The sequence below is a fragment of the Macaca thibetana genome, chromosome 17 (assembly GCF_024542745.1).
Source record: "Macaca thibetana thibetana isolate TM-01 chromosome 17, ASM2454274v1, whole genome shotgun sequence".
Lineage (NCBI taxonomy): Eukaryota > Metazoa > Chordata > Mammalia > Primates > Cercopithecidae > Macaca > Macaca thibetana.
The window spans coordinates 15,591,163-15,616,829 of NC_065594.1; the positions used below are offsets into that span (position 1 = coordinate 15,591,163).

At 40.8% G+C, this 25,667-nt stretch overlaps 2 protein-coding genes across 4 annotated transcripts in view; both read left to right on the forward strand.

Annotated features, from left to right (window-relative positions):
- EXOSC8 (exosome component 8) overlaps nt 1–25,667 on the forward strand; it is a 668,826-nt gene that overhangs the window by 358,002 nt on the left and 285,157 nt on the right. The window lies entirely within an intron of this gene.
- SERTM1 (serine rich and transmembrane domain containing 1) lies at nt 1,263–24,855 on the forward strand. 3 transcript variants are annotated; one of them, XM_050766105.1, is made up of 4 exons: nt 1,354–1,534; nt 20,797–20,902; nt 21,718–21,850; nt 21,955–24,855. In XM_050766105.1, exon 4 carries the CDS (start codon nt 22,132–22,134, stop codon nt 22,453–22,455), a length of 324 nt encoding a protein of 107 aa, XP_050622062.1. In that variant the 5' UTR covers nt 1,354–1,534; nt 20,797–20,902; nt 21,718–21,850; nt 21,955–22,131; the 3' UTR covers nt 22,456–24,855. The 3 variants fall into 3 exon arrangements, with proteins under 3 accessions (XP_050622061.1, XP_050622062.1, XP_050622060.1); XM_050766103.1 differs by lacking the exon at nt 1,354–1,534 and having other exon boundaries at nt 16,659–20,902; XM_050766104.1 differs by lacking the exons at nt 20,797–20,902; nt 21,718–21,850 and having other exon boundaries at nt 1,263–1,534.

Here is a 25,667-nt window from a genome sequence, read left to right on the forward strand (position 1 = left end):
CACAGATATTATTGCTTACGATGAAGCCAAGTAAAAATCTAAGGTGAAATTTACTAAGTGCATAAAGGAGCAAACTGTAGATGGATATAAGGTAACTCATGAGGGTGGCACATGAACAGGTGAAATTCAGGAAGCCAATGCAAGTGTGCCCGGAGGGAAGTGGTTCTCTGAATCTGCCCTCTTGACAACAGGGCTCATTCCATCCTCCCGCATTTTACATCAGGCACAGAAGGATCCACATAGAAAAGATTCACACCCACCGCAATTGCCCTGGAGAAGGAAGGGGAGAGACACAGAGCCTTTCCTTACATACCACGGAGCCTCAGAGTTAAGCCAGGTGCCCCTGCCTGTCTCTACGTGGAGAACAATTGAACATGGATGGAAGTAGCCGGCTCCTAGGATGGGTGGCAGTATACGTGCATGTGTTGGTGGTCATTGAGACTTGTGTGGCCTGATTCTGTATTGTGCATGATTTGCTTCTCTGGCCACAAATAGGTCTCACAGTGAAGACAGCAGAACCAGATGGAGTAGGGGCTCAAGGAACAGGTAGCCACACCAACACTTCCCAGGGGTTCAGCCCTTTGCAGGCCACAGAGCAACAGGATTGTTGAATGTCAGAGTGAAAGAACCCGCGGACACCAAGCGATCCAAGTCTCTCATTTTCCAGTTGAAAAACAGGAATACAGAGAGAGAGTCTTCTGGTCAAGGTAGCAGCACTGACTGGTAACTGAAGTTGGTCGTATCAGTTAAAGCGTCCTTTTCCAGAGTTCTGTTATGATACATGACACTCCAGTTCCCTAGTAGGGACTCATGACTGCCTGTCTCCCTGGCAATGACAGAAATGCCAATCCTATTCGACTCATTTGGTGATTTGGTATAGGATTCAGAGGGGCACGCGGCGAAGGCTGAGCGAGCGCTGTCTGTGGTGAAGCTCATCACGGGATGAGGCCATGCCCCACGCAGCTCAGTCACAGCTGGGTTTGCGATGATGCACCCAGAGTAGTTGTTTTGGGTGGGGGCTGCGAGGAACTCATAAAAGATGTCAGAGGAGGAGAAAGTTGGCAAGAAGTGGATGCTTTCATCTGCAGAGACAGGCCCCTGAGCCCTAAAAAAAAAACCCCCCGCCACACAAAAGTTCACCCACTACACCTGCCTTCCCCAGATGGGGCTCCCTGCGCAACGCCTCCTAGTCCTCCAGGATTTTCCAACGGTGGCGCAAGCTCCTCCCTCGCCCGAGCTGGACCCAAGCGCCTGCCAGAGCCGAGACTTGGGGGCGGTGAGGAGTGGGCCCCGCTCGCGGCCATTGGTTGTGCGGCCTATAGGGGCGGAGGGACGACGCGCGGGCTGTGCAGAGCAGGCAGCCGCGGTCCACTCCCGCTGCGCCCGCTGTCCGCCGTGCGCCCAGACTGCGCGCCGCGCCGCTGCGCCCGACATTTCCGAGGACGGCTTCGCGGGCGCGGATCATCCAGACGGGAGCACAGCCCCACCGCGAGCGCAGGAGACCGGCCGGGAAGTCGCGTGTCCTGACCTGCAGGTCAGTGAGGGAGACTTGCAGGGTCCCGAGCTCTGGGGGTGAACTTGCCCTACGCGGAGGGCGCCCCGACTCCTTGCCTGGGGCGGCCTCGGGTCCTGGAGGCGAGCTGCCTCCCAGACTCCCCGAGATCTGGGCTCCCGGAGATCTGGTTCCTTTCTGTGGAACACCCCCAAATCTATCCCTTTCGCGGTGTCCTTACTGTCCCGAGAAGCAATCACAGCCCGGCTCTCCGAGTCTCGGGGTGACTCCACGGGCTGCAGTAGGAGCTGCGAGGGGCCCTGAGAGCAATGTCCTTGGCCCCGGCATGACCTGCCTGGGTCCCAGACACTGGAGCCGGGAAGGTCTACCCTCGCTCTGCAAGGTGGATTCCTCCATGCAAGTGTAGACAGTTCTACACTTTGCAGAGTGTGTGTCTAGGTGCATTTTGTTTGCTTTTGCCTTTGTGGTGTGTGGAGTGTCATTCTTGGGTTTGTTTTGCTCCTGTCTGATTTTCTAGGGTCATTTGCGTCCCTTTCCGGGAACGGGGACTCGCCATGCGCACACTGACAGCTGGCTTTGCACCTTAAGGCGCTGGAGAGTCTTTTCGCCCGTCTTCGCGTGGCCCTAAATCCGGGGAAGTTTTATGTGGCGCTGAGCACTTGCGTTTCCCAGGAGTGTTTTCCCTAGCTCCCAGAAACCCAGTAGGTAACTGCGCCAGCGACCCTTCCCTTTTCCTGGGTCTGATGAGACACTGGAATCCTGCCTTTCCCTGTCGAGGTGTGAGGAATGATGGGCAAATTGCTTCAATTCTGCTTTAGGAAAGGTATATGTAATGTGCCCTCCTCCAGGGAGCAGAGGGATTCATTCACAGAAATCTCTTGTTGAGGACCAGGATTGGAGCTATGCCTGCCCGCTTTCCTCCACCAGATGCCCGGGCTCCATCGGACTCGGGTTTGATCTCAGACTCTGCAGACGGAGTCTGTTTGTTAATGTTCTTCATTTCCTCTCCCTGTTAATTTTCCTTCGGAAAATGTTCTGCTAAAGTAAGTACTTCGGTGGTTCTTTGTGGTAGATGATGGGCTCCGATGGCTAGAGGACGTCTCAAAGCCATCGCATCTGGTACAGTCTACACTACAGGTGCAAAGGGCGGGGAAACTGATAGCGTTGCTGTCCTGGGTCGGACCCACGGGACTACTCCCTAAGACCTTTCTCCTAGGTGCCTTCTCCTAGGTGTTTCCAGGATTCATCGTTCAGACAACAGCCTGTCAACAGGAAAAGAGGCACAAGTGGCAGTCTTTTCTTAAAGGGTTTGCCTCTTAAAGCAGTCTTGCGGAGCCCCATGCACCCTCTGGAAAAAAAAACAATATTTAATTGCTGAATTATACAACTAGTCTGGGTGTCTCAGCTTATTTGTGATCGTGCCCATAGAGGTTCTTAAATATCTTTTTGTAACTAAATTCTCTTCATTTTACTAAGTAGAGTGGTGTCTTTTCCCCCGCCACCACCACACACAGAACACTGTTTTTAGCTGATCTGTAATGCAAATTGCCTTTTGGGCTTGTGAGTGAGGCTGCCTGGTCTCAGAGCCTCCCTCAGCCCATGCCCTAGTCACCCTCAAATGCTGGACATCCTAGGGCCGCCGAAGCATCTGCCAACCTCGGAAGTAATCTGGAAATACTGAGATCCAGCACGTGGGTGGGATATTCCATTTTCGCGTTTTGGCTTTGAGGGGCTTATTATTTTTGATTCCTCTATATAAGGCAAAGTGTTTTGAAGAGCTGAACACACACATTGATTGTTCTCATTAAAGAAACCTAAAGAAACCTGTTGTAAGGTAAGATCGAGTCCATTCTCCCTTGCTGTTGGTTCGTTCAGTTCAACAGATTTTACTAGATGTCTACGATGTGGACAAGAACATCAGGAGTTAAGAGAGAAATAACTGTGTGATTGCATGTGGCATCAAATCCACGAGTTTATTTGCAGGTTTCCTGGGTTTCTTTTTCTTTTTTCTTGTTCTTTTTTAGTGAGAGCAGATGAAGAATGACAGAGCTGATTTGTAAGAATGACCAACCATACTAACCTTTAAGCAAACTTGGAGTTATACATTCATTATAAAAAAGAAAGACTAACTCATCACAGGCAAAATTCTGATTCAGCCTCTATGCTAGATCAAGTCTGAGCTCATTTGATGATCGTTCTTCTCTGGCTTACTCTTCTCCCTGTACTTATATTACAACATTTTTGGGGGCTCCTTTTTTGTTTAAAGTTTGTAGAGTTTGTATGAGCATTTTTATACTTAATTAGTTTATAATGAAGAAGTGAAAACTAAAATTATGGCTGAATGTTTATGTTTTGTTCATCTGAGTTTTTTAAGTAGTAATTTAAGAATCTGAAAAAATACATTTCTGAATGGCCCTGGATGCCAGGCACTATGTAGGTCCCACTTACCTGGCTCCTGGTACCCATAAGCCATTCAGTAAATATTTGTCAAATGAAACTAAAAGTCAAAAAGTAGTGCCACAGAGAATGTTGTTTTCTTCAAATATCTACTTGTGGAGCCTAATTATATTGTCTTAGTATATTAATACAAAGTATTATAGGCCTAATTTTTATAGACTTTCATGATTGTTTATAATGAGAGCTAAAAATAATAATAATAAAGCCTTTAAGTTAGTTAATGGAATAGGGAACCCAACAAGGAAGAAGGTCAAGCTTTAAGCCCACAAATTGGCAGGATTTCTTTTAGCCAACATATGTGCCTAGAGGATTCAAGCCAGAGACTTAGATGAAGAAGCCCTTCGTATGCGTATGTGGCCCAACCTTTGATTTAGAATTCAGGAAGTCCATCTGTGCATTCACTGGCCATTTCAGGGGCCGGGCAACAGTCTACTGGGCCAAATTCTGTGGTCCCTTCTGTTCTGATTCTGACTTGTGGCAGATGCGTCCCTAGGATAAAATGTCTTCATGTTCAGTCTCATGACATTAAATGCATCCTTCAAGAGTTCCTTATGAATATAGGAAATAGTCATTATTTAGCCTTTACTAAGTTCGGAACATTTTTTTGAAAGAAAAAAAAAAAAGATAAAGATATCTGAGCCATCAAACAGTCGTACACACTTTAACATATCTCTAAGTATGAAGAGGGATATACTATTCTCATTTCTTAAGTAGAACATCGACAACATCCTGTAAAATGCGATGCTTCCTCAAAGTACATTTAAGCCCTATTAGGAAGATTGACTTTCTGGCATCAGCCTGAGAGTCAAACTTGGAAAAAAAATGGTAGAAATGAACTATTTCAAAGGTTTGTGTTAAGTATAGACAGTACAGAAAAAGAGAGGAGAAGGAGGAGGGAGAAGAGAAAAAACAAGTCCTGGGCTTAAAAACCAGCAGTATTTTCATGGCATATGCTATAGTCAAATTTTATTTCTATTTCTTAATGAAAATACCTTTATTATTTTTTCTGATGTTAATACACATTCTTTTTGTCAAAATATAAATATAGAAATGCACAAAATAGAATGTTAACATGCCCCGTAATAGTAGTACCCTCTGACAAAAACATATGTTAACAGCTCGGTATATAACCTCTTGTTTTGTTTTGTTTTAGCATCTAAAATATATGTGTGTGTAATAGTAGTAGCAGTAGTACTTGTTGTTTTACAAAAATGGAATCATACTATACACTATTCTGAAGGTTGCTTTCTTGACTTAGTCATAGATGTTCAGCATGTTTTCATGTTAGAAAATACGGTCCTTTTTCACAGGGAGGGGAACAACACACACTGGGGCCCTTCGGGGTCGGGTGGTGGGAGGGAGAGCATCAGGGAAAATTAGCTAATGCATGCTGGGCTTAATATCTACGTGATGGGATGATAGGCGCAACAAACCACCATAGCACATGTTTACTTATGTAACAAACCTACATGTCCTGCACATGTATCCTGGAACTTAAAATTAAATTTAAATATATATATACACATATATATACACACACACACACACATATATATATAGCCCTTTTTAATATAATATGATCAAGAGACTCCACTCTGTGACTCTTCTGTCATTTCTTTAACCCTTGACTCATGGACATTTTAGTAGCTTCAATGTTTAGCTGCAGAATACATCTTTGTGCATGTACTTTTAAACTTCTCTGATTTTTTTCTCCATTGGATAAATTCTTAAAATGTATCATTTACACTGTTATCCTCTAATGCTACCTAGTTTGTGTGAAAAGAGAAGCACTCCAATAGTTCATGCAACAAGCAGTAGACCTTCCTCACTATGACCCGTTCTTCCCTATGCCTGGCACATAATACTCTTTTCCTTAAAAAAAAATTTTATTAGCAGTTAACATTCCTATAGAAAACTACACAGATCATAAAGACATATCATAAAGACATAATTTATGTGCTCATTTTGACACACCCATATAAATGGTACCAGGCTCAAAAAAAAAAAAAAAAAAAAATTTACTAATGCATGTTGAGCATCCCTAATCCAAAAATCAAAAGTCTGAAATGTCCCCAAATCTTAAACTTTTGAGCATTGGCATGATGCCACAGTACACAGAACCCTTTTCATCACAAGGCAGCATGACAGGTTGAGACTGAAAGCCTGCTGTTTGTTGTCGGTGCTGTTGACAGCTGATACAAGTATTCTTCAGATGCAACTGTACTGCTTAGTCAATGTTTTTGTTTGTTTGTTTGTTTGCTGTTTGTTTGTTTTAAGATAGAGTCTTGCTCTATCACCCAGGCTGGACAGTGCAGTGGCACGATCTCGGCTCACTGCAACACCCGTCTCCCGGGTTCAAGCAATTCTCCTGTCTCAGCCTCCTGAGTAGCTGGGATCACAGGTGCCTGCCACCACACCTAGCTAATTTTTGTATTTTTAGTAGAGACGGGGTTTCACCACATTGGCCAGTCTGGTCTTGAACTCCTGACTTCAAGTGATCCACCTGCCTCAGCCTCCCAAAGTGCTTGGATTACAGGTGTGAGCCACTGCACCTGGCCTGCTTAGTTACCCTTGAACACATTTTTTTCTGTGTATTAACGATGTCATGTATTTTAGTGTTCAGTATTTGTGTGTGAATAAGTGTAAGAAAATAATTGCTATGAGTAGCATATAAATTCAGTCAGGAATTATGGTGACACCAAATAACCACAAATTGTCCCCATGGGTAGCTAAGATAGTGACATTTTTGCTTTCTGATGGTTCAATGCACACAACTTTGTTTCATGCAAAAAAAATATTAAACATATTGTATAAAATTACCTTCAGGCTATGTGTATAAGGTGTATATGAAACATGAATGAATTTTGTGTTTAGACTTGGGTCCCATCCCCAAGATATCTCATGTATATTCAAATATTCCAAAATCCAAAAAAAAATTCAAGATCAGAAACACTACTGGCCCAGAGCATTTTCGATAAGGGATACTCAATCTCTACCCTCTGCCGTTCCCCTCTCCCCTCAAGGCAAACCTGTCGTTCTAACAACTACTCATGGGAAAGTCCTTGGTGAGCTTGGATGCTAGTCTCAGACCTTCTGAAAGACTTCTTGCCAACAAAATGGGTGCAGTTGAATGGAATGAGCTTCCAAGATCCTTCCAAGTCTGTCCAAGTGTCACCTTATTATCCCTGTCAGTTTTGGTCTCACATTTTTCCACTGAACTCCCTGCTTGGCACATACTTTGATTCATATGATAAAAAGCCTCTGGCTTAAAAAAAATTACTTTTTTGTCTGCCTTCCTCTTGTTAGCCACTCAGCTCAGTTCTGAGTACAGAGTGGATCTAGGGTTGGAAAGTGGGTGCTGGACCCTCAATTTGTGGTCTCTGTCACTAGCTGGAGTTCCTACTACATATCCTTTTTCAAAAACAAGTGACATATAAACAATGACCTTCAAACTTCACTTAACTTTTGGGGGCGTCATTTTCCTGACTGCTAAAGACTTGTAGCTCTCTGATTCTGTGAAAATTGTTTTCTTTTGTTGTTATTGCTGCTTGTGTGATTTTGGTTTTTGATGGTTTTACTCGTTTTTTGTTTTGTTGTTGTTGTTGTTGTTTTGTTGTTTCTGGTTTTGAGACGGAGTGTCTCTGTTGCCAGGCTGGAGTGCAGTGGTGCGATCTCTGCTCACTACAACCTCCGCCCCCCGGGTTCAAGCAAATCTCCTGTTTTTTAACAGGGGAAAGTTAAGATTGAGAGGAACTACAGAGGAAAACAAAAGAATAAATTAGGTATCTGATACATATTTGCAGTTAGTTGTATGATTAATGAAAAAAGAGAATATTTGCTTCTCTTGTGCTCATCTGTTTTCATTCCTCTTATTATTTTCCTAAGAAGCTGAGGTTTTTGGATTAGTTCCCTGGCACAGTGCTGGTAAGGAGATTGCTGCTCACATCACCATGGCTATGATCTGCGTCGAGTACTACTCGAAGCATAGTCCATGCACCAGCACCCATTTGAATTATTACTTATTCGTCATGAGATACAGAACTCGTGCCAGAATATAAATCAAATAAGGCACTAGCATACATTTTAGTTTAACTATTTCTTTTCTTTCTCTTTCTTCTTTTGTAGCAAGACTTTCCTGATGAAGGAAGCACTGTATTTATTGCAAGTTTCTCATCTCACAGGGACCTGTAACCAACATGTCACTGAGGGAGCCAGATGGCTGCTTTGAGTAGCCCAGATCTCCAAAGTAGTACTTTGTAGTCAAATTGAAAATTTTATAAAAATGTAAACATTTTCTTTTTCTGTGCTGATTTGCTATTGAATTTTTCGAGCATTTTTTTGCATTTTGGTTTGGTTTGGTTTAGCATTGAGGTGGAGTAGCTAACAATCCTATGGTATGTGATATTCCTGAATGTAGTGAATTATAAGCTTCCCCTACAATGATCATGAAGTGGGTATTTTCCTTGACCCTTTTTATTTCCACAGATGAGCACAGTGTCATAGGTCATGATGATAAAAGACTTGCAATTTTCAAAGGATGGAATTATCATGGAGTTTAATTTAAGGAATTCTTTTTAAAATGCATTCTGGTTCATATTCAGCCAGAGCTTCATCGTCTCACTATGGTAAACACTCTTGACTTTTATTGTGCCCTTCAGAATACATTTGTTACAATCCTCCAGCTTGTTCACAAGAATGTATTTCAGTATTTCCAGCACACTCCTCCATCCTTTCCTCAATTATCCTGGTGAACAGTTGACCAAATGAAATCTTAGCTTTCTTAGACATTGTTGAAAGACACAATTGGTTTATTTTTAAAAGTATGGGCAGAGTTTGCCCTGGAACCAGAAATTATTAAATTTTATTGCCATAACTGAAGCATTTCTAAAATTTAGAGAGGGTTCATCATCATTATTCTTTACTGTTGATGCTTACCCCCTTTGAGTAATCTTTATGATTTTACACAAGATCATTTATTCATTTGTTAAATAAATATTCTTTTGCTTGTAAAGACAGAATAAACATGAGCTATCTCTCCAAGAAGCTTCAAGTTTCTTTATTCCCTTATTCTTTCATTCATGCAGCCATATAACAAATGGTGATTGATCATCTTTATGCCACATTCTGTACTGGTCTGTGGATATAAGATAAGTGAATTGTTATTTCTTTATTCTAGGACTTCCCAGTCTGTTAAAGCAGATAGGTGAATAAATACCATAAGTATAATAAAATGTGAGAAATGCTAGCATAGAAAGGTACAGAAAGTATGCTGAGAATGCAGTGGAGGGAGCCAGAAATTTGCAAAAAGTAGGTAGGGATTTCTATTAGGTGAATAATAAACAGATGAGATGGCTTGAGTACATACCTGCAGTGAGTAAATTGGATTTGGGTTCAAGTTAGGGAGATGATATGTACACATATAAGGATTAAACATAAGTATTTTTTTAATTGGGGAATTGAAAACAGTATGTTATAGCTGGAACATGAATCTTAGGTACAGTGGTAAAAATGAGACTGGAAAAGTAGCCTGTGGCCAGATCATAAGGGACAGATCATATAACAGAAGTCTTAGATTTCTCACTGCAGCTGGCAACTATACAAATTATAGATGCATTAGACTTATGCACACAATGATAATATTCTATCCCTTCCTGTACATTGTTAAGAAGTGTTTGTGCAATGTATGATTGAATGCAGCAAAGAATATAGTTTTTCTTTTTCCTCTTTATTTTATTTATTTATTTATTTTTTGAGATAGAGTCTCGCACTGTCACCCAGGCTGCAGTGCAATGGCACGATCTTGGCTCACTGCAACCTCCGCCTCCTGGGTTCAAGTGATTCTCCTGCCTCAGCCTCCCAAGTCGCTAGTTTTTCTTAACGAAAGGCAGTACCACTGACCCTTGTACGATGAGTTGTGTTTTCCACTAGGAGCCATGAGTTAGTCTTAATATCCTTATTGCTGCTCACCGGTTCCCACTGGAAACCATTTGGCCTGTTTAAGTGACAGCTGGTCAGGATTATCCCTATACAGTAGCAGCTCATCATATTCGAGCTTGTTAAGGAACATGTCTTTGGCTCTATCAGTAGCTAAATCTCATGCCCTTAAACCTAACGCTTCTATGAAATTAAAAGCTAACCAAAACAGCCTTTAAAACCTTCTTTCTCACCAGTGCCAAAAGAGAGTTTTAATATATTACATACACAATTCATACAACACCCAGCTATTCATAAGTTGACCTATTTATGCTCAAAATTCTTAGAGACCCATAATAAACTCAGCCATCAATGTATAGTGAGACCTTATGTTAGTTAGTAGAAGGAGAATGATGCAACAGTAACAAATAAGCCCCAAATCTCAGTGGCTTAAAACAACAAAAGTTTATTCATGTTGACATAAGTGTCCATGGGGCCAGCAAGGGGTGAAGATACTCACTGTGGTCACTCAAGGATGCAGACTGATAGACATTGGCAGGTACTTACACCATTATACAATCACTGCAGCAGAGGGAAGGGGTGTGGCAAATCTCACACTAGGTCTTACGTTTTCTATCCAGAAGGGACATGTCACCTTTCATACATTTCATTGGTCAAAACAAGTCATACAGTCACCCTAAATTGAGAGGGAGTGGGAACATGCTATCCTACGACAGCCCTACAAGAAGAGACATCAGAAATATTTCATGAACATTAGTGACTACAAGTCTCAAATACATTCCTCCTCAACCCACAGCCTTCCCAGAGAGAAGGAATGGAATGAACATACAATTTAGAGACGGAGAGATGTAGACTTCAATTCCAGCCCTGCCTCTAAGTGGTTGGGTGAGCTCAGACAAGCCTTTAAATTCTCTGAGCTTGTGGGGCACAGTGGCTTACGCCTGTAATCCCAGCACTTTGGGAGGTGGAGGCAGGCATATTTCCTGAGTTCAGGAGTTTGAGACCACCCTGGGCAACATGGTGAAACCCCGTCTCTACTAAAATACAAAAATTAGCCAGACATGGTGGTGGGTGCCTCTACTCCCAGCTACTGGGGAGACTGAGGCATGAGAATTGCTTGAACCCAGGAAGCAGACGTTGCACTGAGCTGAGATTGTGCCCCTGCACTCCAGCCTGGGCAGCAGAGCAAGACTCTGTCAAAAAAAAAATTCTCTTGAGTTTTAATTTTCTCATTTGCTAAAAAAGATGGTGAGACATAATACTAACTGACCTAATGTATTGTGGTGATTAAATAAAATACACATACATATACAGACACACATCCAAAATGGTACATGCTTTTATTTGATAAATACTAGCAGCCATCATTTATGTTGCCCCTGTTCTTGTTTCTCAAACTGATTTGTCTGCACATTCTTTCTCCTCCACAAGCATCCTGGGTTTGCCTTCCTCTGCCAGTCATGCTCTGAAGACAGACTGCTACTCCTCAATGACTTGAGGATGCCCTCATCACCTCTTTCCTCTCTCTTGTACCTCCCATCACTCTTCTGCCATAATGTGTCCCTGCATCCCAGCCCACACCATTGAAACAAAAATGAACTAATACCGGATGTAAGAAGTGAATAATGGGTGAAAGTGTAGGCTATTTCTACAAGTGAATTTACAATGCAGAGCTCACAACCTCTAAAAGTAAGTTAAAGAGCTCAGCCTTAACAAAGAACAGTCAAAGTCAGTTAAATCTTGTATTAAAGATTATCCATAATTTCCTCAAGTAAAAACATATTTATTTATATTTTTAAAAGAATGTGTAACTATTTTCTATAGGTCACTACTTTGGCAGTCTGTTTTCCACAAATAATTCCTCATTATTTTTCAGTTTCACCTTCTTACATTTTCAAGTTGAAATACGGTCTGGGAGAATTGGAGCCTACACTTGTCTATTGCTTCCATATTGTCTTTGATAGACTCTGGTCTTGAATGGTTATCTAAAATGACAACAGGCTGCTGAGGACTTGATTTCCACCCACACTTGATAGTCTGCCATATCATTTTGTTCTATGTTATGAGGAACATGTAGACATTTTCTTTGTTAACCAGACTTTTGAGTTCGCTGTGCTGCCTGTGAGAGAAAGAGAGAGCATTGGCAGTCTCGGCCGCTGTGTTCACATTGAGGATTAGCAGGACCACAGGAAACTCATATGAAGGTGCTTTCCTAATGAAGGACACAACGTCCTCTTTCTGTTTTCTCCCTTCCTAGGTGTCCTTGGAAATCTGGGTAGATGAGTAATTTTGCAGCCATGAGAGAGCACTTAGTCTCCTTGTATAGATCATGTTTTATGTAACCTCTGTCTGATATCAGACTCATCGGGTACTGACCATTTCAAGTCCCTACCTGTATCCTTAGTCATATGATTGGTGATGACTGGGGAAAAGCACTATTCATATCAATGTTTCCTATTTTTTAAAATTGCAGCTGTATTTTGCCATGACTAGCTTCAATTTCTGAACTGTTCATTGGCCCCTATGACAAAAGAATCTGCCCTGGACTGTAAGTGAGTTCATGGGGTCAAAAGTTAAGACTCTTGCTACACTAGAGAACTCACCCAAACCAAGGTAATTAAGGAGGTGGTTGCTAGTTACAAGAGTTGTAAAGAGTTTGAGGTTTTTTTTATCTGTGGAACTTGCTATTTGCAGCCTCTTTGACTTAGCTGCCCAAGTAAAGTCTCTACTTCCGTTTAGTTTATCTGCTGCTTCTGTTTCCTGAAGTCCCTACTTTACTTTGAACCTGGACCACATTGGCTCTTGTGGGTTCTCCCTGATCTTCTCACAGATCACCTACTTATTGGTCCTCATTAGAAAACTGCTAGTCCCAAGCTTTGACTGGGTGTTTAAACTGCAGGAGAGATATCCTTGGCTGCCTCTGAAGATGACTGATGATGTAAGATGCACATAACAGGATTACTTGCTCCTGGAGGCCCAGATGAGATTCAGTCCAGTGGGTGGTGGCAGGAGTAGAGTTGTGAATAAGGCTTACTAGTGAGTCATCATTCCTGGTCTTCAGGCAGCCTCTTCCACCACCATAGGCACAGTTTCCTGGTCGTATTCAACTTCCTCTAGTTCATCCTCTGATGCTTCACTGCAAGTGTTTGTGGCTTACTGGGCATCATGAGCTGATGGTAGCAGCAAGTAGTTGAGCTTTTCTGATGCCCACGGAAGAATCTGGCTTCTATCATTGTATTTCCTTAGAAGCGTCTAACATTTTGGCTGACTTACTGCATATTTTTCCAAGCATATTTTCTTGAGTTCCTTGGAATAAATTATTTTCTTCCTCAACTTGTATGTTGAAAATTTCTAAAACTGTTGAAAAGTTGCAAGAATAACAATAAATACCTATATATCTGTCAATTAACCAGTTGTTAACATTTTGACACATTTGTTTTATGTATGTATGTATGTATGTATGTATATGTGTGTGTGTGTGTGTAATTTTTTTGCTATTTTGGCCGAACCACTTGAGGGTTAGTTGCTGATAATATGAAGCTTTATGGCTAGACACTTTAATATGCATTTCCTAAGAGCAAGAACATTCTCCTATATTACAACTAGGAAATTTAATATTGGTATAATATAATTATCTAATGTACAGTCTATATTCAAATTTCCCCAGTGGTCCTAATAATGTGCTTTATAACAAAGCTGGTCTTTTTTAATTGATCCAAGATCCACCAAGGATCTTACATTGAGGATCCTTGTAAGGGAAGAAATCTTGAAGTCTGAATCCTACTTTTTTTCTCTGAGTATTCAGCTGACTACAAAACAATATAATATGGCCAAAACTGGATGTATCCAAAACTTAGCCTGCCTAAGCTGCCAATTAATAGGCATTATTCTTTTTAAATAGCCATTTTACTGTTGAAAGCATTATCACACTTTGACTGCCAGCCATAGAGGATTGGAAGAATGAGATAATTTATTTGGCAAAATTCATATGTACATGTTATGCCAAGCACTTGGCTAATATCTGGATGAGATGGGCAATTTACAGACTATGTAATCAACTAGGGTTCTATCTGTAGTTGTGTTATGAGAAACAATGGTTCATTAATTCAAGGAAATGTTATGCCTTGATTAAAGATGTCATTAAGTGAAAGACTCTGTTAGCTTGAATTCCTACTGAGAAATGCAAGACACATAACATTTATGCATATTTGTGATGTTCTAATCCATTTTTAGGGAATAGGATATTATATAAAGCACCCTAGTTTAAACAAATACATGACTACCGTTGTCAATAGAGATAGATATAAATAGTGACCTGTGTAATTATTTTGCTAATGCTGAATTTTTTTTTCAGACAAGTGGATCCAAAATCTACCAATGATCTTGCATTATATTAAAGGGAAAATACCTCCTTAATGGGGAGTCTTTACTTTTTTTTTTCAAATTGTGCCTATACCTGTGATCTTATGGATAGATAATGGTTTTTATTCCTTGTTGTATTCTTATGTGCAAAAATAGAGAACTTGATACATTGGTTAGTTTACATTGCTCTCTTTCTATGCATCAAGCCTCAACTATCAAGATATTTTAAGTGGCAAAGAAGTTTGGGGTCTATGTTATAGAGTGAATAAAATATTTACTGCACATCCATTCTTATAAATTAAAAATACACACACACAACAACAACAACAAGACATTTACAGGAACAGAGACCAACAAAAAGGTTCTCATTAAACTCGTTAGCCTGGATGCCTGTGAGAGATGGAATTTCAAGTTCTTCCCTGCTCTCTTAGGACAGTTTTAGAGGCGCACAAAGGCCCCTGAGGTCTGAGGATACCTAGTAGTTTACATACAAAGGATTAAAAAAAAAAAAAAGCTCTGACTGACTGATTCCCAGGGATTTATGACTCACAAATTTATTTCACAAGCGCAAAATCTTTCCAAATTTCACTCTCTATAGGGAGACTGTTATGAACATTTTCTGATTGGACAAAAAATATATATTGGATACAAATTATTTTGCTATAGAAACAAAATGAGACACAAAAGAAAAGGAACAAGCACCATTCCATTGTCCTAGCACAGCATGGTTTTACGAGAATTCTGTTTTATTTCACGTATTTTTTTTTTAGACAGGGTCTCTGTCACCCTGGCTGAAATGCAGTGGCACAATCATGGCTCAGTGTAGCCTTGACCTCCCAGGCTCAAGCAATGCTCCCGCCTCAGCCTCCAAGTAACTGGGACTACAGGCACATGCCATCATGCCTGCATAATTTTTGTATTTTTTGTAGAGATAGGTTTTCTACATGTTGCCCAGGCTGGTCTTGAACTCCTGGGCTCAAGCGATCCTCCTGCCTCAGCCTCCCGAAGTGCTGGGATTACAGGCATAAGTCACCATGCCCAGCCCAAGAATTTTTTGAAATGTTTTGCTAAGAATAAGCAAGACTTTTTACTTTACTAATGCCATGATTTAACCAATTTTAGCTGCTCCGAGATTAAAAGATGTTTTTCTTAATATACTTCTAAAATATTGGAAATGATCAGAGCAGGGTGGAGGGAAAGAATTGATCCCAAAAGCTCTCATTTAAAATGCTGTAACATCTTGGAAAGTCCATCTTGCTTTTACCTTCTTTCTTCCCATTGATTCATTATGATCTTGCTTATGATCTTCAAGTCATTATTTCTCTGGCTGTTGGCTTTTTCTGTCAATCAAGCGTACAGCCAACGACCCTTTCTCCCGCTCTCTAAAAGTGGCTTTCATCATTCTGCTACTTCTTAACCAGTTCGTGTTTTCTTCAGCCTTCAGGTTACTCCTTTTCTTGTTTTGATTTAGGCCAATTACATTAGCCAAGATGGGTCCAGTCTCCCTGAAGTGCGGGAAGTCTACTCCTTGGTCTTTTGTAAACACCATAAAATAATCATGAAAATGCTATGCCTGGACCTGGTTTTGTACTTGACCGTTTTGTCTAGAAAATTACCCATTTAGCTATATATTTTATTCTAAGACAGTATATTTTTAAATAATTACTCTTGCTAAGGGAGTGATTTGGATACAAAATCCTCCCATGGATATAAACATACTAAAAAATGTATTAAGAATAATAGTTAACATCCGGGCATGGTGGCTCATGCCTGTAATCCCAGCAGTTTGGGAGGCTGAGATGGGCAGATCATCTGAGGTCAGGAGTTCGAGACCAACCTGGCCAACATGGTGAAACCCTGTCTCTACTAAAAATACAAAAATTAGCCAGGCATGGTGGCAGATGCCTGTAATCCCAGCTACTAGGGAGGCTGAGGCAGGAGCATCGCTTAAACCTGGGAGGTAGAGGTTGCAGTGAGCCGAGATAGTGCCATTGTACTCCAGCCTGGGAGACAGTGTGAGACTGTCTCAAAAAAAAAAAAAAAGAATAATAGTTTGATTTCCCCCAGAAAAACAAAGCTAAATAAATGCAAGGGACTTATACCTATAATTACTTTTGAGACTGTATGAGGTAGATGATCAAAACAGTTAAGTTCATATCGTTTTTTGAAAGATTCTCCTGGGTTTTTTTGTTTTTTGTTTTTAGCTTCCCTCAATCAGCTGTGTTTTACATATCAAGAAAGATATATTGTGAATATTCTGAGAATTATACCTTATGTAGATAACTAATTTTTAAAGAATTAGTGCAAAATAAGTTCTGTAAAGTAAAAATATTCTGAGTATAATTATATTTATTTTTATTTTTGCTAAGGAAATAGTTTACAAAGCCTAAAAGTAATCCAGGTAGACAAAAACCATCACTAAGGGAGAGATGGAGGAGACTGGACTGAACCCAAAGCAACCTAATGACCTGCCCTGGAATTGATTCTTAAAATAAATCACTGATACCAAGCTATTCATTTGTCATTGCTATAATTTTTATCCACCAAAGTACTATGAAAAAATTCTGAGTGTATTTTCTGATCATTCATTTAAGCTGTAGATTTAAAAGGCTGTTCATTTTTATCTTTTGTCTCACATCATCCAGTCCAGATCCATGAATTCCAATGGACGATTCAGAATCTCCATCTCCCCACCTTTCTTTGCATAACATGCCCCTCTAATTCAGTGTTCTCAATGTATGATAGCAGATAGATGCAGTGTATTTCCTTAACTTGACTTTGGTTTTTACCGTGCCAATTGAAGGACTCATAATGAAAGTTCACACAAAACTCTACTCTCCCAAAGCATTGTACTGATTAAGTAAAGGCGGTTCTCAAATAGGCAACTCTATGGATGGCTGAGTCAGCTTTGAGTAAGGGTAGCACAAGGCCCGGGAGTAAATGTTTGCCTTTGAATGCAAGTGAAGATTTACATTTAGAGAAGGGTGGGGGGAAGTGTGTATTGTCAGCAGTAATCTTCTCTCAGCTAGTTTGACCTAAAAGGCCACTAAGCAGAGAGGAAGCATTAAGAGAGAAGATAATCATGCAAAGGGTAAAGGAATGGCTGCAAGGTCTTACATAAAACATACATTTTCTAAATAGAATGAAAAACAGCTTTGCTCAGATGTGATAAGTTCCTTTCTGGATTCTGGAAATATTCGTTTTTAGGTGTTCTACAGAGGGAAAGATCTAACACATCATCTAAAACCATTAATTCCATTCGACTATCAAATCTTCCTTTTGTGTACTGGAAAAACCATTTCATTATGTTGTGTTAATACTTTATGGCCACTTTCCTCATGGTTGAGAGGATCACCTTATGGAGTATGACAGCAGAACCTGATAATGATGGAACATTGATGTGGCATCTAACAGCCAGGCCACTCTTTAAATATAAAGTCTGCAAGGGAACAAAGCAGCTTGTCCCAGATTTCCACAACAACAACAAAACCTTTCAAATAGTCGTTATTCACGTAGAAATGTATTTGAATAAAGGCCATGAAATTTAAAATTGCTGTGCCATATTTGAGGCTGGCTGGCAGCCTGAGGTTTACAAACCATTGTGTCATGGAAGTCAAGGACGTGGTGCAGGCTGTGCCCACACGCTGACTGCCATGGCTCCTGCAATGCTTATGTAAGAGCACTCACTCAGAGATGAGAGCTGGTCAACTTTTCTTCGTTTATGGAGAATGTTACGTGCTAGAGAGTACGTTTTTCTTCTTCCCAAACATTATCGTCCTCATAATCCTTCCGTGGGAAGGAAAGCTTCCATTCTTTAGAACAGGTCCCAGGGCTGTGGTGCTAAATGACTCAGAACCAGAGACCCCAGGTCTGCGCCGTCTATGTTGTCTCTCCGTTTCCCCACCCCACTGGGCATACGGTGAGAGACTGCACATCCCTCCTTCCTCACTTCACTAGGAGGCTGCTTTTTTGTAGATTTCTTCCCAGCCCAGGCTTTTATTCCAAGAGACAAAGGGAAAGTTGGCTGACCATGAGCTAAAACATTTCCACAGGTCTTCATTTATAATGTTGTGATCCAGCTGTCTCATTTTCCTTTCTCAAAAATCACCTTCCGAGGACAGTGATTCTGAGGAGGAAAAAAAAGCAGCAAAATCCCCACGTGGCTTTAGGTGTCACCTGAAATGAGAGTCTGCTGGCGCTGCCCCGAGACAGGTCAAGGCTATGCATTTAAGATGAAGTCTCTTTCTTCTTTTCCTCAAACCTTATCTGTTTGGGAGCAACAGCCCAAGAAGCATCATCTTGAAACACACTCATTTGATTTCATTTCCGCAGTGCCACCTCCAGCCTCATTCCACACTGCCACAATGCCTAAACACATACAGCCTGGGTCACCCTGAGCGTTAGACAGCTACTGTTAAATAAAACCAGAGAGAAAGAAGATACTCCAGTTTTTAAAACTTCAATAAGGAAATGAGAATTAACTTTCTAACAGTGCACATACTCTGTTGTTTCAGAGTAGATGTAATAGTGAAATGAAATTTGTGTAGCTGTGATTTTAAATTAAGAAGTACCCTGGAAATGGTACTAAGCTATAATATTTAGGGGGAATACTTAAGGAAGAAGATATTTAGTTGTGAAATGTCAACTAAGGACACAAGGTTTCATTTCCTTGTTTTCTCCTATTCTTCCAAGGCCACTTAAAAGATCAGATGCTTTGACCAAACCTTCTGAGCCTCATTTCCTATAAACTCTCCTGTCAACGTTGAGGCTCGTGGTGGGGTTTTGGTCTGAAAGAAGGCAATCTTCAGGAAGTAAAAACCTACTTTTAAAATATTTACCCTGTAAAATGATATTAACAAGAGGTCTGGTAGCCGGCTGTGAGATTTACCCACTGAATTGCTGATATCAGAGTGACATTGGCTATGCCTCCAGCCCCACTCCTAGAAAATGATACAGACTGGGGTAGCAGAGAAGGTAGCTTTAGAAAAATCACCCAACTTCAGCTGAATCTTTGACCTGCACCTGTCAAAACTGTAGGACTAAGAGAGACCTTAAAAGTTCCTCTAGACTTTCTAGAAGGAACTACCTATCTACTGGTACTTTACTTGGGATGGCCTTTTATGATTTTCTAAGCAAGATTATGGAAAACGTTATCACATCTTAACTGAAGACCTCCTGGAGAAGTAGGAAAGGTAGGCATCACTGTTGTGCAAATGAGAAAAATGAAAGATCAGGACTAAACTGTGGGCTTGCCCAAGTAAGTGGCAGATAGGAACTCATTATCCAAAGCATAATTTGTCTCTTCCTACCACAGTTGAGAAAACCAAGGACACAGTTCAGGCTTGGATTCTAGTCAGTTTTCTGTCACTGTCTAGCTATGTACCCCGAGTAAATCGCCATGTCTTTGCATGTCAGTTTTCTCATCTGCAAAATGGGAATAATTCCTGCTTTACCTGCCCTGCAAAGCAGTCATGAGGAACACACAAGATGATAGTCTTTGCCTTATCTGCCCATGCTGAAAAGAAATTATGTTTACATTTGATCCTTCCTACCAAAAGCCCTTGCTTGTCTTCTAATTACACATGTGACTTTTGTCAAATCAATTAGCTTCTTTATTTCTCTGTTTCCTCTGCTACACTTAGGAGGTTGTACTTGAACATTTTAAATAGTCTTTCCCTTCCAATCCGTGAGGCTTCTGTCCTAGTTTTCTTTTCTATGCTACCTCTGCGACTCTTTGCTATATTCCCCAAAGATGAACGGCTGGAACATTTATGTGCTGTAAAAAGCTAGGTATTGCCAAAACAGTGTAACACATTTGCAGTCCCACTGCGATTCTTCTTCTTCTTCTTTTTTTTTTTTTTTTTTTTTTTTTCTTGAGGATGGTCAGAAACCTGTAGCAGCCTAATGGAATTAAAATCACCAGGCAATGCAAAATGAGGAGTAGGAGTCAAATTATTTTAGGAACTACTAAGACACCATCCCTAGCCTACTCAAGAACTCACTAGGACTCATTAGACTGCGCGTCACCCAACAGGGACAGCCCTCTCTGAAGTGTCCCCACCTTAACAAGGATCATTAGTGCTGTTCAGCTCCAGCCACAGTGGCAAATGTCAACCCCTCCAAGAATCAGCTGCTTAATTAGATTTGGAGAACAGAAGGAAAAGGCAAGTTCTCCAGATAAAATGCAGGGCAGAGTTTAGGAAGAGAAAGCTAGAGGCAGAGTGAATGTTTTCCTGTTCGTTTTGCACCACAATGGAAGCAAGATTTAGAAATGCACAACAAAATTATCTAGAGCCACGCAGAGCTAGGAAGAGCATCTTTTCTGGACTAGAAGAAAGATTTATCTATCAGGAGGGATCCTCTTGTCTCACAGCCTGAACACAGTGAAGAGATTTTCTTTGCATCTGGCTAAGAAGAAATGGTCCCCCCTCCACACCCCTTAAAACACAATACCCTACACCCACCCATCCACCAAGTCCCATTATCTCCCACCACACACTAAACTCATTTTTTCCTCCATTGCTTTACAGTTCAGCATACTTCCATGTCTATCATGCTGGTCCACGCATAACACCATGAGAAGATGAAGCAGGTGTTGGACCATTTTACAGATAAGAAAAGTGATGCTCAGAAAACGTAGGTAATTTGCCCAGTTTCCCAAAGATAATGGAGAACTCAGGCCTCAAACCTAAGTCTCTTGACAGCCAACCTGATACTCTCTGTACCATTCAGAGAGAATCTAACCTTTGTTCTTCTTCTAAATGAATCTAAAGTGTTTAAATTAAATGCCTAAAGTATGTGAAACAAAGTACCTAGGTACGTTTAAGGAAAAGAGTTACATAGAAATGGCACCTGAGGCCAGGCGCGGTGGCTCATGCTTGTAATCCCAGCACTTTGGGAGGCCAAGGTGGGCGGATCACGAGGTCAGGAGTTTGAGACCAGCCTGGCCAATGTGTTGAAACCCCGTCTCTACTAAAATAGAAAAATTAGGTGGGCATGGTGGCAGGCGCCTGTACTCCCAGCTACTCGGGAGGCTGAGGCAGAATTGCTTGAACCCAGGAGGCGGGGTTGCAGTGAGCCAATTTTGTGTCACTGCACTCCAGCCTGGGTGACAGAGCAAGATTCCGTCTCAAAAAAAAAAAAGAAAGAAAGAAAGAAATGGCACCTGATTTCAAGGAGATAGAATTCTCATAAACAAATCAGTATCTTATAAACATTTGATCAAAAGCAAGCTCACATGTGCAGTGATTTTCCAAAGTGTGCTAGAGGGATTTACTGGTCAGGAATTATGCTAATGAGCTGGCGAATGTATGGAATTAATTTTCTGGGGGAGGGAGGTTTGGAACTAACTTTCTGTGTTCTCATCTCAAAGTATATACTTGGAGCATCTATTGAAATCACAGCAGATGGAGTACATCATAAATGTATTTTCCCTTTTATTTTATCTTCAGCTCCTTAGAGAAACACAGCACCTAGGGTACTGTAGACAGAAAATAAAAGTTCATTTTTATATCGTCATTTGTAATATAAAGACATAAACATGACTGATTCCTAGGGGAGCTATTTCATCTTGTTTCCTCCCTGGTGAGTTTTCTAATTAATCCTTACTGAAATAAAAACTAAAAATGAAATGTAAATGTGATTTTTCTGAAGAATGCACTGAGTTGCTTTTTTTTTTTTTTTCCCAGTCTCAGTGCACACCTGATCCCCTGCTGCCTTTGAGAAATAAGAAGTTTTGTTGTGCTGATTTAACAGCCTGTGAACTCTGCAAACACGATCGTGAAAAAATGCCAATCTGTCCTGTGTAAGCCCTGTGTGAAGTTTTGACTGTAATCTACCAGATCACTGCTTCACCCTCCATAAAGATGTCTGAACCTGATGCTTCCTCGGGATTTTCGGGAAGTGTGGAGAATGGAACTTTTCTTGAGCTGTTTCCCACATCCCTGTCCACGTCAGTGGACCCAGCCTCAGGCCACCTGTCAAACGTCTACATCTATGTGTCCATATTCCTCAGCCTTTTAGCGTTTCTGCTTCTGCTTTTAATCATTGCCCTCCAGAGGCTCAAAAATATCATCTCCTCCAGTTCCTCCTACCCAGAGTATCCAAGCGACGCTGGAAGTTCTTTCACCAATTTGGAAGTCTGCAGCATTTCCTCACAGAGGTCCACTTTTTCAAACCTTTCATCCTGAGGAAAATGGAAGAGTCCTGGAGTGTGGCAGTAATTTTGACGTCCCCTTACGGAAGTGTCGCGTGAAGCGTTGTCTCATGAAAGAAATGACCCTTTTGGCGTAGACCTGCTTCTCCTTCTCCTTTTTCTCTGATTTCTTTTCTGTTCATGATGCTTTTCATTTGGGGATGGAGACGCCAATGTTGGTGGAAATGTGTGCAAACCCCAAGGTGTGGAGTTTCACACAAATGGCTTGATGAACCTAGACTGGGCTTCTTCGGGTAGGTCAGTTCATTCCACTTTGTTGGGCGTCGTCGACTCATCTGAGGTGGCCTCTCTGTGGATGATGGACATGGACTCTTGCACTTCATTTCTTTTACAAAACCGTGAAATCAACTGAGCCTGCAGAAACTGGCAAAATCAAGTCTGACCTACGTAGAAGTTATTTTCCATATTTAAAAGATAAAGTGCAGACACCAAATTTAAAAAGGAAGAGAGTCAATTTAGATTTAATGTGTAACATTTCTAAAACTAAGGGTAAATATATGCTAAATATTTTCTTTAACTTCACTTTAACAAGTGAAAATCACACTTATTGATGAATGTAAGTCATTTGGAAAAGTTTTGGAAGAGTTTACATTTTAATAGCAAGACAAACATGTATTATGATGGAGCTTGTAATGTATTTCTGCCTCCTGGAGTTTTATTTTGTTTTTCTGCTAATGGTTTAGTCATACTGCCCCAAAGTTGTGGAATTTTTGTGATTAATTGCTGTTACTAGTACTAAGAGAACCACCAGAAGAGATGCCAAGAAGTTTTTATATGAATAATTTCTACCAGTGAGAATTAAGCATATGGAAAATATTCATTTAGTTGTATTTTATACAGTAATAACTCTTAGCTGTCGTGTAAGTTCCTTTATTCAATTTCATAGTCTTTATAATTTTAGTGCAGAATTATATTAAGCCTCCAAGATGTCTGATATTGTTCACTCACATTAGGTTGCAAAACTTAGAAACAAAATTGAAAATACGTGTTATTATATACTCCACGAATGTTGCGTCTCTGATAATTAGTTGTTGTATGTTAACATAATACTCTACATCAGGATTTCAGGATGTGAGTTTGTATTAAAAACTTAGGCACTCAAGTTGTGTAGCTGCTGGGAGCTTTAGGGATCCTAGGAGCTGCCGTGCTGCAGGCAGCAGAGTATGTCTGAACTCGGCGGGCGGGTGGCAGGGGCTGTCTGTGAAATGAGGCACACATGTGCGCTCCGACATGGAATGTGGAGGAACTCAAGCTGCCCCTGAAAACAAAACAATCACACTGCAGCTCCTTAAGAGTAAGAATTTTAATTTAATTTTGAAAATAAATGGCCCACAGGGTAAACACTGAACTTACTCAACCTACAGGAGGCCACTGCATCAACACGCCACGGTCTTCCCATGGCAACCGAATCATTCCTTGTTCAAAACATTTAATCATCTTAAGCAGTGGGGCTTCAACACACGCTTTGGTTGAAATGTGCAGTCAGCACTCTCCAGGGACTAGAATGGGGGACAGAATCCACTATTTGCACAGGGTTTATCTTTATCATTCTAAAATGCTGAGCGAGTGGAGATCTGGGAATGAAAATCGGAAGGCTGCTGCTTCTTTCAATGCATAAGCCTCACTGAAATCAGACCACATTTAACTATTTATATATCAAAAACGTCCCCAAACACCATAAGACCAGTACAGAGTTGCTGCCCTAAAATGTATAATTAGTGAAAAATGTACCTCTGCTTCCATTTAAATCATGGCAGTGGGTTGGGTGTCATTATGTAGTATAAAAACTGGACTAGATAAACTGCTATTTTAGAGCATTATTAGCATTCTCTGAATATATATGTGTATATATATATTTATATATATGCTCATATACTCCCAATTAAAAGTCATATGAAAGCCACACAGGATTAACAGAGGCATCTATATTATCACTTTTGCTCTTTGACTAATCTTATGCTGTTTTGGTTATAGAGAGAAAAAAGGACATGTGTGAAGTGATTTTTTTTTTTTTTTAAATAAAAGGACAAATTTGCCACACAACAGAACAATCTGAGTATGATCTGTCCTTGGGGTATCTTTATATCCTTTCCTTGTGAAATAGATATAAAGACTTCTGACAGCAAAACTACTTTAAAAATCAAATCAAATCAAATCTACAAGCACATTCCCATGCCTCCCCTGCTGCAATGGTTCTTGCTCTCAATGTTTAGTAGAGAAATTAAGAGCCACATTCAAAGATGGAAAACAAGATTTGTCATTAGAAGCTTGCCAAGGTAACAGATTGTACAACTTGAGATGAATTCATGTTGTTTAAGAAGTTCAGAAAGGTTGGAAGATGGGTTTATAAATAAAGAAGTGGAGTCCACTGAAAGCCTGTTTCTTTGATTTTTTTCCAGTGAGGTGATTTATAATCTGTTCTGGAGAAGAAGCTTTTCCTAGGAATTTTAAGCATACACCACACACACACAGAGATGTATAGAGAGACATATATCTACCTATATCACTCCTTTTCTGTACGTTCTCTCTGAAGCAGGGTCAGTAATGTGTGACCCAAACGTCAGCCTCTCCCCAGCCCTGCAAGGGTCACCTCCTTCTGGGACAGTGAGTCCCACATTTCCCAGATGAAAAGAACGATCTGGGTGCTCTGACAATAGAGAGGATCCCACACCACACCCCAGAACTTCAGGAGTGGAGCCCAGGGTATTTCTGAATATTTTTAACAAGGACTTCAGGTGATGCTGACGATCAGTGGGGAAACTGGCAGAGGAAGGATCACATATATTGTGCTTATGTATTTGCAGAGGACAGGGGTCTAACCTCTCAGCCACTGCCCTTATAACTGCAGTTGCTCCAAGCTGAGCATCCCCCGCACAGCTCAAAACCCTCACTGGGACCTACTTTGCTGCTCGAGTCTGAATCCAGCCACTCTCCTCCTCAATGGAAAGCTGCTGCTGTTGTAATAAACTCGGGGGAAGAGGGAAGTGCAAAAAGTCACATCTCTTTCTTGTCCCATCTCTTAATTCCCCACAAGATGATATGCATATAATAAACAAGGTTAGAGGACTGGGGGTAGCTGACAGGATTTGTAAGATGAGAGAAAATCTTTTACATTGAGTACTAAGTAAGACGATTCCCACAGTCCAAAGGAAAACAAGAACATAACTAGGAAAACGTTATCTAGGA

Bases quoted from the DNA above. Each gene is read 5' to 3' on its own strand.
- SERTM1 (XM_050766104.1), top strand. From the start codon at position 22,132: ATGTCTGAACCTGATGCTTCCTCGGGATTTTCGGGAAGTGTGGAGAAT.